The following is a 13050-nucleotide window of genomic DNA, read 5'->3' as shown; positions in this document are numbered from 1 at the left end:
TGTGGGTGGGTGGGGCATTCACCTCATTCACCATTCACCTCTTGAAAAATGAACTCAGATTAAAGAAATACCTCCTCTCCTAGTTTTCTGTTGTTGTCAATTCTTGGAATATAAGCCACATTCATCTGTTTATCTCTCCTTGTCCCTTTCTCATAAAAAATCAGGCCTGCCAAGCTGAGCTCTGCACACTTCCCTAAGGCCTTGAGTCCAACTGTGTGATGGGTTTACGTGCTTTGTATTCTGGTGAGACTCGCAATTGCTGGATTGTGGTTTCATTAGATCCCCTTGCTTCTTGGCTCTAGGCAGAAGTATGCTTTCTTAAAATAAGAAAAAATAAAGGGGTGGGGTGAAGTGGAGAATAAACTTAAAGAAAAAAAATAACAGTTTTGTTATCTCTAGCAAGTATTTAGAAACTGAGTAAGTAATACAATCTCTATGTCTAGTGGATTAACATTAATTTCTTAGTTATAACAGTCAGAGAACATTCCAGTCTAGCCTTTCTGTTTTTCACTTACATTATAGCCTTCAATCAATTGCATATGATTTTCAACAGTTTATCTGAGAATGAGTTTTGCCCATCAGTAGGCTAACGTTTAAGTAAGGCTAGGCTAAAACATAATGTTCCTTAGCTTAGCTGTATTACATAAATTTTTAAATGAATATTTTTAACTCATAATGGATTTATTGAGATATACCATCCACAAGTTCAGAAGCATATATGTATATATTTACACAGTACTAATTTATCTATATAATTCATATGTATGTGTGTATACCATAGATTCAAGTACAAAAAGGACATAGAATATCCATGTAGTTATTACTATAAGTTTGCTACCAAAAACCCCAATAAATTTCAGTTCCTTTTCTCTAGACCTTGATATTTTCTCAGGCCAGAAATGTAAATATGCTACCTTGCTAACTTGTAGAATACATTACAACTTTTGTATGTGTGTAAGAAACACCTGCTTTCTTTAAAGATTTAACTTGAAATATGTTGGGTTATACATAACCAATTGTAGGAACCCTCATGTGGAACATCTGTTAGTCATACACAAGGTTCAAGGTATCTTCTCCTAATGTTTTCAGCCCTCCTAAATCATCTAATATTGGATACTTTTTTATGTTCCTATCATTTTTCTCAAAGGAAACTTGACAGTGTAATCATCATGTTCTAACTAGCAAAACACCAAGATATCCCAATGGCTAGTCCACTGCAGTGTGTTTAGCTGCTGGGGAAGTGGGAGGTCAGGTGATGATGGCCCAGAATAGATCTTGCCTCCAGCTGTAATTATCTCAGCAAGTGCTGGTATCACTTTGCCCATTATCATTTCTTTGCTTAAATTCTCCTGTGTGTCAAGACATCTCCCTCAAAGTAAACCAACAATCTTTTAAAGCTTTTGGTTGCTAAGTATTTCTTTTTTCATTTCATAGTCTGCAAGATTCCAGGCCCCAAGTCAATGGAACTCGGGGCTTCATGTACAAACTACTGCATAAGAATGCAACTCAAAGCAAGCCAAATTGTCCTTAACCTACCCCACCGCAGATGTCCTCGTGTGCCCGCTGAGGCCAGTAGAGCGCTTCCGTGACCTACATCCTGATGAAGTGGCCGATTTGTTTCAAGTGACCCAGAGAGTTGGGACAGTGGTGGAGAAGCATTTCCAGGGGACCTCCATCACCTTCTCCATGCAAGTGAGTTCACAGATTGTTCACAACTGTTTCTTTCCTTCCTTCTCAAAACTGATTTCAAGTTAAATCTTTAATCTTTCTTCTCTGTATCCTTGCTATGTTAACAGAGAAATGGTTTTTGTGGTCTGCATTTATATAACAGCAGAAAAAAAATGTTATTAATGAAAGGCAGCTTTTCTGTCCATGGCCCATAAGTGGACTATGGAATGGTCTTGTAGCAAATGTCTGTCTGCAATGTTCTTTACAAAGCAGGTGGGAGTTATAGACAAACAATTTAAGGGGATTGAATTTGTTTGATTCGCTGTTGTAATGAGATACAATCCAAAGGCAACGTGGAGGAAGAAGAGGTTTCTTTGGCTTGTTTGTCAACACTAAAGCCAATTATTGAAGAAAACATGGAGACAGAAACTGAAGCAGAGACCACGGGAAGCACTGCTCACTGGCTCGCTTCTGGGCTCACATTCAGTTACCTACCTTTCTTAGACAGCCATGACCACCTGCCCAGGGGTAGCTCTGCTCACAGTAAGCTAGGTCCTCTCCCATCAATTAGCAAACTAGAAAATGCCCCTACAGGCCATGCCCACAGACAAATCTGATGGGGGCAATTTCTCAACTGAGATTTTTGGCTGCCCAATTGTTTCTAGGTTGTGACAAGTTGACAAAAACTAACCAGCACTGGGAATTTACATGAGAACTAGAGCAAGAGAATTTTGTTTTCTTGTTTGTTCTTGTTTTTGTTTTTTCTGCTTTGTGGTAAGTATTCTTTGAGCATGCACAGGCTCAGCCCTTCTGTGGTTCCTAGGAGAGCAGTGATCTGACAGCTAGTGTGAGCCTCCTCTTCATAGTGCTTACTTTTCTCCAGAAGTGATGCAAACTGCATTGATGGGTCGTAGGCTGCTACAGTGAGTTTATTGCATATAGCCTACTACAAAATGAAGACAGCAGGTTTTCAGTCACTAGAGATCTGCAAACGGAACTTCCATCAGACTCTTCAGGTTGTGAGAAGGATGTCCATGATGTTTGTCATCAGTTGGGAGCTCAGTACATTGTCAATGACCCCATGAGCCCCTTCAGATCCCTATGGATAGGGGTGGGGACAGTAGCACATGTATAAGGGCCCTTGTGTTTAGATGCACACTAACTTCACTTCTCCACTGGTAGGAAATCAGTGTCTCCAGCACATGGGAACTGTATCCTCAGCTCTTCACACTCAGCAGCATGTCCAATACCTACATCATTTATTCCCTCTAGTTGCCAGTCACATTGTATTCACAGTCAGGAAGCCCAGAAGGAAAAGTTTTTTTCTTTTCATTTAGCACCAGGACATTGACCCAGGGAATGCTGAGGCCCATATTTAGCATAGATCTTTCGTCCTCAATTAGTCTAATCTATAATCTCCCTGGTAATATCTAGAGATTTGTTCGAAAACACAACTTGAGTCAACCTGACAACTAATTATTAGTCACCACACCATCCTTACACACTTTCCTTGGATTGTTGCCATAGACATCCAAAGACAACAGATATAGAAGCCAACATATTGAAGGCTTTGACAAAAGATCTTCATCTCTTTCTCAAAACACAAATTCCGGCTTGTCTTTATGGAGACTATCTAAGCATTCCTAGAAATACAACTTGAGACAGTACTTCAGCTTGGGATGAGTTTATAAAACAGTTTATAGAACAGTGACAAACTGTTTTCAAGTAGACCAGGTACAGAAAATTAATGAGAATATGTACCAGGAAATGCCAGTTAAGAAAAATAATTCCATAAATATGATACCTAACTATGGGTAGAATTGGAGAAATTTTGCATAAGTACTATTGTGAAACTGTTTTATTTAGTTTTTACTAGATATTTTCTTTATTTACATTTCAAATGTTATCCTCTTTTTGCCTATCCCTTCCCCGCTCCCTCTGCTCACCAACCCACCCACCCCCACTTCTGGCCCTGGCAGTTCTCTATATTGGGGCATAGAACCCTCACACACAGGACCAAGGGACTCTCCTCCCATTGACGACTGACTAAGCCATCCTCTGCTACATATGCAGCTAGAGAAATGAGTTTTACCATGTGTTTTCTTTGGTTGATGGTTTAGTCTCAGGGAGCTGTGGGGTTACTGGTTAGTTCATATTATTGTTCCTCCTATGGGGCTGCAAACCCCTTCGCTCCTTGGGTCCTTTCTCTAGCACCTTCATTGGAGACCCTGTGCTCTGTCCAATGGATGACTGTGAGCATCCACTTCTGAATTTGCCAGGCACTGACAGAGCCTCTCAGGAGACAGCTGTATCAGGCTCCTCTCAGAAAGCTCTTGTTGGCATCCACAATAGTGTCTGGTTTTGGTGGTGGTTTATAGCATGGATCCCCAGGTAGGGCAGTCTGAGGATGGTCATTCCTTCAGTATCTGCTTCAAACTTTGTCTCTGTAACTACTTCACAACTTCAATGGGTATTTTGTTCCCTCTTCTAAGAAGAATCAAAGTATCCACACTTTGATCTTCTTTCTTCTTGAATTTCATGTGTTTGTGAACTGTATCTTGGGTATTCCCAGTTTCTGGGCTATATCCACTTATCAGTGAGTATATATCATGAATGTTCTTTTGTGCTTGGGTTACCTCACTCAGGATGATATCCTTCAGATTCATCCATTTGCCTAAAAATGTCATAAATTCATTGTTTTTAATAGCTGCATAGTACTCTATTGTATAAATGTACTACATTTTCTGTATCCATTTTTCTGTTGAGGGACATCTAGGTTCTTTCCAGCTTCAGGCTATTATAAAAATGGCTGCTATGAATATAGTAGAACATGTGTCCTTATTACATGTTGCAACATCTTCTGGGTATATGCCTAGGAGTGGTATTGCTGGCCCCTCAGGTAGTACTATGTCCAATTTTCTGAGGAACCACCAAACTGATTTCCAGAGTGGTTGTACCAGCTTGCAATCCCACCAACAATGGAGGAGTGTTCTTCATTATTCACATCCTTGCCAGTATCTGTTGTCACCGGAGTTTTTTATCTTAGCCATTTTGACTGGTGTGAAGTAGAATGTCAGGGTTGTTTTGATTTGAATTTCCCTGATGACTAAAGATGTTGAACATTTTTTTAGGTGCTTTTCAGCCATTCAGTACTCCTCGGTTGAGAATTCTTCTTTTAGCTCTGAATCCCATTTTTTTAATACCTTTATTGTTGAGTTCTTTGTACATATTGGATATTAGACCTCTATCAGATTTAGGATTGTTTAAGATCTTTTCCCAATGTGTTGGTTGCCTTTTGGTCTTATTGACAATGTCCTTGCCTTGCAGAAGCTTTGCAATTTTATGAGGTCCCATTTATCAGTTCTTGATCATACAGTACACGCCATTGGTGTTCTGCTTGTAAATTTTTCCCCTTTGCCCATATGTTCAAGGCTCTTCCACATTTTCTCCTCTATAAGTTTCAGTGTCTCTAGTTTTATGTGGAGTTCCTTGATCCACTTAGACTTGAGCTTTGTACAAAGAGATAAGAATGGATCAGTTTGTATTCTACTACATGCTAACTGCCAGTTGAGCCAGCACCATTTGTTGAAAATGCTGTCTTTTTTCCACTGGATGGTTTTAACTGCTTTGTCAAAGATCAAGTGAACATAGGTGTGTGGGTTCATTTCTGGGTCTTCAATTCTATTTCATTGATCTACCTATCTGTCACTGTACCAGTACCATGCAGATTTTATCACAATTTCTCTCTAGTACAGCTTGAGGTCAAGGATGGTGATTCCAAGAGAGATTCTTTCATTGTTGAGAATAGTTTTTGCTATCTTAGGTATTTTGTTATTCCAGATGAATTTGCAAATTGCCCTTTCTAACTCTGTGAAGAATGCAATTGGAATTTTGATGGGAATTACATTGAATCTGTAGATTGCTTTTGGCAAGATAGCCATTTTTACTGTATTAATCCTGCCAATCCATGAGGATGGGAGATCTTACCATCTTCTGAGACCTTCTTTGATTTCTTTCTTCTGAGACTTGAAGTTCTTATCATATAGGTCTTTCACTTGCTGAGTTAGAGTCACACCAAGGTATTTTATATTATTTGTGACTATTGTGAAGGGTGTTTTTTCCCTAACTTTTTTCTCAGCCCTTTTATCCTTTGTGTAGAGAAAGGCCACTGATTTGTTTGAGTAAATTTTATATCCAGCTACTTCACTGAAGTTGTTTATCAGGTTTATGAGTTCTCTGGTGGAATTTTTGGGGTTACTCATGTATACTATCATATCATCTGCAAATAGTGATATTTTGACTTCTTCCTTTCCAATTTGTATCCACTTTTCATTTGATCTTCTTTTGTTATCTAATTGCTCTGGCTCAGATTCCAAGTACTATATTGAATAGGTAGGGAGAGGGTAGGTGACCTTGTGTAGTACTTGATTTTAGTGGGATTGCTTCAAGTTTCTGTCCATTTAGTTTGATGTTGGCTACTGGTTTGCTGTAGATTGCTTTTATTATGTCAAGGTATGAGCCTTGAATTCCTGATCTTTCCAAGTCTTTTATTATGGATGGGTGTGTTGAATTTTGTCAAAAGCTTTCTCATTATTTGATGATCATGTGTTTGTTTTTTTTTCCCCCTTTGAGTTTGTTTATATAGGGAATTACGTTGACGTGTTTCTGTTTATTGAACCATTCCTGCATCCCTGGGACGAAGCCTACTTGATCATGATGGATGATCATTTTGATGTGTTCTTGGATTCGGTTTGCAAGAATTTTATTGAATATTTTTGCATCAATATTCATAAGGGAAATTGGTCTGAAATTGCTCTTTCTTTGTTGGGTCTTTGTGCGGTTTAGGAATCAGTGTAATTGTGGCTTCATAGAATTAATTGGGTAGAGTACCTTCTGTTTCTATTTTGTGGAATAGTTTGAGGAGTATTGGAATTAGGTCTTCTTTGAAGGTCTGATTGAACTTTGCATTAAACCCATCTGGTCCTGGGCCTTTTTTGGTTGGGAGACTATTGGTGACTGCTTCTATTTCTTTAGGGGATATAGGACTGTTTAGATCATCAACCTGATCCTCATTTAACTTTGGTACCTGGTATCTGTCTAGAAAAATTTCCATTTCATCCAGGTTTTCCAGTTTTGTTGAGTAAAGGCTTTTGTAGTAGGATCTGATGATTTTTTGTATTTCCTCAGATTTTGTTATTATGTCTCCCTTTTTATTTCTTCTTTTGTTAATTAGGATATTGTCCCTGTGCCTTCTAGTTAGTCTGTATCTATTTTGTTGATTTTCTCAAAGAACAAGCTCCTGGTTTGATTGATTCTTTCTATAGTTCATTTCATTTCCACTTGATTGTTTTCAGCCCTGAGTTTGATTATTTCCTGCTGTCTACTCCTCCTGGGTGAATTTGCTTCCTTTTGTTCTAGAACTTTTAGGTGTGCTATCAAGCTGCTAGTGTATGTACTCTCTAGTTTCTTTTTGGCAGCACTTTGAGCTATGGGTTTTCCTTTCAGGACTGCTTCCATTGTGTCCCATAAGTTTTGGTATGTTGTGGCTTCATTTTCATTAAACACTAAAAAGTCTTTAATTTCTTTCTTCATTTCTCCCTTGACCAAGTTATCGTTGAGTGTTGTTCAGCTTCCATGTGTATGTGGGCTTTCTATTATTTATGTTATTATGGAAGATCTGTGGTGATCTGATAGGATGCATGGGATTATTTCAATATTTTTGTATCTGTTGAGTCCTGTTTTGTGGCTGATTATATGGTCAATTTTAGAGAAGGTACCATTAGATGCTGAGAAGAAGGTATATCCTTTTGTTTTAGGATAAAATGTTCTGTAGATATTTGTTAAATCACTTTGTTTCATAACTTCTGTTAGTTTCACTGTGTCTCTGTTTAGTTTCTATTTCCATGATTTCTCCATTGATGAGAGTGGGGTATTGAAGTCTCCCACTATTATTGTGTGTGGTGAAATGTGTGCTTTGAGCTTTACTAAACTTTCCTTAATGAATGTGGATGCTCTTGCATTTGGAGCATAGATGTTCAGAATTGAGAGTTCATCTTGGTAGATTTTACCTTTGTTGAGTATGAATTGTCTCTCCTTGTCCTTCTAGATAACTGTAGGTTGAAATTCAATTTTATTCGATATTAGAATGGCTACTCCAGCTTGTTTCTTGGAACCATTTGCTTGGAAAATTGTTTTCAAGCCTTTTACTCTGAGGTAGTGTCTGTCTTTGTCACTGAGGTGAGTTTCCTGTATGCAGCAAAATGCTGGGTCCTGTTTACATAGCCAGTGTATTTGTCTATGCCTTTTCATTGGGTCCATTGATATTAAGAGATATTAAGGAAAAATAATTGTTGCTTCCTGTTATTTTTGTTGTTAGAGTTGGGATTCTGTTCATGTGGCTCCTCTTCTTCCACATTTTTCCAGGCAACTTTAGCAGGACTCCTGGTGCCATCAAACTTTCCTTTAGACTTATAGTCAGCAACATCCTTCTCATTCTTTTCCTTCAGCTTTGCTGTCTTGGTGATGTAAGGCTGCTTTTTCACTGTCACTTAAGTTATTCCACATTTCACCCAGCTTTTGTGCCACATCTCCAATGGTGATGCCAGTTTTTATGGATTTGATCTTGGGGCAGAATTCCTAGCAGAATGAGAAAAATGCAGATGAAGGCCTTTTGGGGCCATTTGGGTCCTCCTTCTTCTTGCCTCCATTTGCTGGTCCATAATCTTTCATCTCCTAACCGTAGCGGACTTTATCTGCCTTTGCCATTTCATCAAACTTTGATTTCTCTTTGCTAGACATGGCTTTCCACCTCTCAGAGCACTTCTTGAAAAACTCCACAAAATTGACTAGAACCTCTGGGTTTTGCTTCTTATGTTCTTTCTTGCATGTCTGCCTGAAGAAGGCATAAGCAGATATCTTGCTGTTTGGTTTATTTGGGGTCACCTTTATCCATCCTGACTGTATTGTTCATTAGTCTTGTGAAATGGTTTGAAAACTACTTCACATTAACATATGTATGTATCTCATGATCCTGTGTACCCTTTCCCCCTCGTCGTACACATGCACCTTCAAGGACAAAGAACTGGGGTTTTACACAGTAATCTTATCTAATCTTATCTTAATCCTCCACTATCTAATAGCTTTGGTCCTGTCAAGTTATCTTCTTAAGTATTAGTTGGGAACTATGAGATTGCTTTTAGAAGCCACTAATGATTTATGGTTCAAATTTGAAAAGGTTTGATGTACATGTCAGACATATGCTTAACCTATGTCCTAAAAGGGCATGTATCCTTTCCTCCTGTCATGCTCACAGAGAAGTATATTTAGCCAAAACCACTGAGCAGTAATTCTATTTTGAAACTGTGTTGCAAAGAAGTTTGCTGCCTTCTCTTTAGAACACCTGCTTTCAGTTTTACTCCACTTGGAGACTGCGCCTGTGTGCTTATTTTCAGCAGTGACACAGACAATTGACAATAATCCTATTGGCTGTGAGAAGCTAGGAGGAGGAAGGGGTACATGCAAGGGGGTCTACCCACAACAGTCACTTTACTTTTCTGGCTCAGGGTCAGGAGAACTTGAAAAGACTGTTTCATCTGAACTTCATCTTCTTGCTAAAAGGATTTCTTGAGGAGAAACTGAATCAGATACTAATTAAATGACTTCTGATTTAAAGATAAATAAACCATGACACTTTGCCTCCCCAAACATCTTCAGTCTTATTTTTAATGTGATTAAAACCATAGATGAAACCAAAGAGCATGGAAAATAGAAAGGAGTGGCCTGCTGGATAATTCATATCATTTTTTACATAACTCCTCACTCAGAAAGAAATGGGGACCTGTCTGGTCCCACACATTTGAAATGAATGGTCCCCATGAGACTACTACAAATTAACACACAATGAAATTGGATCTAAATTATTAATGGGCAATATTTCTGAATAAGCAGGCAATGCCATCATTCAGTTCTCACCCCAACTCCATTTCTTTTTTCTTCCTCTTTTTCTAGGATGGTCCTGAAGCTGGGCAGACTGTGAAGGTGAGTGCTTATTATGTGCACACAAATTAATACAAGTGATTATGGGAACTAATAAAAAACCACACCGAGCCATTTGCAGCACATTGCTCTTTCATTATGTTATCTTCGAGGTCAGAGAGACCCTCGGTGTTAGAGCCATAAATCCTGACATTATAAACTGTGCCAAACAGTATGTTTCCCATTAGTTTACAAGACATTTACCCTTTGTAGTAAAATTATTACTGTGCAATTGCTAAAACAGAAACTAAACAGAGGAGTCCTAAAACATAACAGGGCAGGGTAGAACAACTTCCTGTGGGCTATATGGGTCCTGTATAGACTAAGGCACCTGGTATATCTTTAGCTCTTAGCACAATGTAATTTTATTTGTTCCTTCTGAGTAAAGGGGCATCCTGGTGTGTGTCAAGTGCCTCCCTTTCCACCGGTCTTCTCCTTAGGCACACACCGTTCTCTTCTCTCTAGCTACTAAATACCAAAGATCAAACTTAATGGGATCAATGGAGTTCAAAATGGTTTTAAAGTGTGCTCGAGAGGGAAGGAGGATTTATTATGATAGCCTCTGATCATAGTAAAACTAAAATCCTGGCGGGTTATGAAGCAAGAATCCAGCTTCTTTCACAGAAATGTGAATTCCTGTGGTTAGGTTCAATGCTTAAGTGATAGAGAAGGACGGGTTTTATGGTGGTAACAATAAGAAGCAAGTTACAATATGCTGCAGATGTCATACATGGGGAAATAGAGCTTTTGGATTTCCTGGCTGGCCTTGATTGACAAGGTAACTTGACGCCAAGTCATACCAACTAAATATGGTGACTTTCTGATCTTAGTTTGTATTGGCTCCAGTGTATAACTATAGTGAAACTTTGCAAATAGGAGATCTGGGAATTTTCATTGGGACTGAATGTCTCAAAGGGAAAGCTAGGAAATTCCAAATAACCAAAAGAGTGACCCCAATTTCTCCAAACACATGACATGGAAAACTTGACAAAGGATAGGGACATTCAACTTTCATCCATTCCTCTGTCCCCTCCCCCCATGTTAGGCAGATGTTAAAAGAGGATGCAAAATCAGTGTTTTGGCTTTGAAACTGATTCTTGAAATGTCAAGGTATTCAAGCTTGGCTACCAGAGTTCTAAAACTCAGAATTCAAATGTAAATTTAAAATGCACTGAGTTAGTTAACATGCATAAAATATCTCTTTGGTGCAGTTTCTGAAGCCACTGACTGCACTGGAGGCAGGCAGTGGCACAGGCTGCACAACTGTATAGTACAACACACAAATTGGTAGCACACATATTAAACATAGCTGAAATTTGTGTGAACAGGCAGATTATGTGCTCTAAAGATTTTATTTCAAAATTCTAAAGGGGCATTTACATTATTTTCTATAAAAATGGGCTTGAATAGAAAAAAGTAACTTCAAAGTTGTTAAGTCCAGAAGGATGAACGAGACAGTGACTGCTAATGGCTGTCTCTTGTGGTTGATAGATGTTATGTTATTTGGGAGATGGAGATTGTAATTTTATTATTTTTTTAAATTACCTAATAAGCGGGTCGCCATCTTGGTCCGAGACCCGCCGAACTTAGGAAATTAGTCTGAACAGGTGAGAGGGTGCGCCAGAGAACCTGACAGCTTCTGGAACAGGCGGAAGCACAGAGGCGCTGAGGCAGCACCCTTTGTGGGCAGGGGACAGCCAGCCACCGTCCGGACCGGAGGACAGGTGCCCACCCAGCTGGGGAGGCGGCCTAAGCCACAGCAGCAGCGGTCGCCATCTTGGTCCGGGACCCGCCGAACTTAGGAAATTAGTCTGAACAGGTGAGAGGGTGCGCCAGAGAACCTGACAGCTTCTGGAACAGGCAGAAGCACAGAGGCGCTGAGGCAGCACCCTTTGTGGGCCGGGGACAGCCAGCCACCGTCCGGACCGGAGGACAGGTGCCCACCCGGCTGGGGAGGCGGCCTAAGCCACAGCAGCAGCGGTCGCCATCTTGGTCCCGGGACTCCAAGGAACTTAGGAATTTAGTCTGTTTAGGTGAGAGTCTGTACCACCTGGGAACTGCCAAAGCAACACACTGTCTGAGAAAGGTCCTGTTTTGGGCCTTCTTCTTCGGCCAGGAGGAGGTCCAAATACAAGATATCTGCTCACCTTCCCTGTAAGAGAGCTTGCCAGCAGAGAGTGCTCTGAGCACTGAAACTCAGAGGAGAGAATCTGTCTCCCAGGTCTGCTGATAGACGGTAACAGAATCACCAGAAGAACAATCTCTAAACAGAGTCAACTATAACTACTAACTCCAGAGATTACCAGATGGCGAAAGGTAAACGGAGGAATCTTACTAACAGGAACCAAGACCACTCACCATCACCAGAACCCAGCACACCCACTTCGCCCAGTCCAGGGAACCCCAACACACCTGAGAACCTAGACCTAGATTTAAAAGCATATCTCATGATGATGGTAGAGGACATCAAGAAGGACTTTAATAAATCACTTAAAGAAATACAGGAGAACACTGCTAAAGAGTTACAAGTCCTTAAAGAAAAACAGGAAAACACAATCAAACAGGTAGAAGTCCTTACAGAAAAAGAGGAAAAAACATACAAACAGGTGATGGAAATGAACAAAACCATACTAGACCTAAAAAGGGAAGTAGACACAATAAAGAAAACTCAAAGCGAGGCAACACTAGAGATAGAAACCCTAGGAAAGAAATCTGGAACCATAGATTTGAGCATCAGCAACAGAATACAAGAGATGGAAGAGAGAATCTCAGGTGCAGAAGATTCCATAGAGAACATCGGCACAACAATCAAAGAAAATGGAAAATGCAAAAAGATCCTAACTCAAAATATCCAGGAAATCCAGGACACAATAAGAAGACCAAACGTACGGATAATAGGAGTGGATGAGAATGAAGATTTTCAACTCAAAGGTCCAGCAAACATCTTCAACAAAATTATTGAAGAAAACTTCCCAAATCTAAAGAATGAGATGCATATGAACATACAAGAAGCCTACAGAACTCCAAATAGACTGGACCAGAAAAGAAATTCCTCCCGACACATAATAGTCAGAACATCAAATGCACTAAATAAAGATAGAATACTAAAAGCAGTAAGGGAAAAAGGTCAAGTAACATATAAAGGCAAGCCTATCAGAATTACACCAGATTTTTCACCAGAGACTATGAAAGCCAGAAGAGCCTGGACAGATGTTATACAGACACTAAGAGAACACAAACTGCAGCCCAGGCTACTATACCCAGCCAAACTCTCAATTATCATAGAGGGAGAAACCAAAGTATTCCACGACAAAACCAAATTCACGCATTATCTCTCCACGAATCCAG

General features: G+C 39.7%; 1 protein-coding gene and 1 pseudogene across 7 annotated transcripts in view; one reads left to right on the top strand and one right to left on the bottom strand.

Moving 5' to 3' along the window:
- The window catches only part of Fhit (fragile histidine triad gene), a 1611970-nt gene that overhangs the window by 1290340 nt on the left and 308580 nt on the right, over positions 1–13050 (top strand). For all 7 annotated transcript variants that reach the window (XM_030247649.1, XM_011244732.3, XM_006517924.1 and 4 more), the window contains 2 exons: positions 1547–1692; positions 9676–9705. In XM_030247649.1, the coding sequence (XP_030103509.1) occupies positions 1547–1692; positions 9676–9705 (176 nt within the window). The remainder of the gene's footprint in view (positions 1–1546; positions 1693–9675; positions 9706–13050) is intronic.
- On the bottom strand, positions 8068–8644 carry Hmgb3-ps (Hmgb3 retrotransposed pseudogene; annotated as a pseudogene).

Source organism: Mus musculus, chromosome 14, assembly GCF_000001635.26.
Source record: "Mus musculus strain C57BL/6J chromosome 14, GRCm38.p6 C57BL/6J".
NCBI lineage: Eukaryota > Metazoa > Chordata > Mammalia > Rodentia > Muridae > Mus > Mus musculus.
The sequence above is the reverse complement of the archived record's forward strand: the minus strand, read 5'-3'. Positions and strand labels throughout refer to the sequence as shown.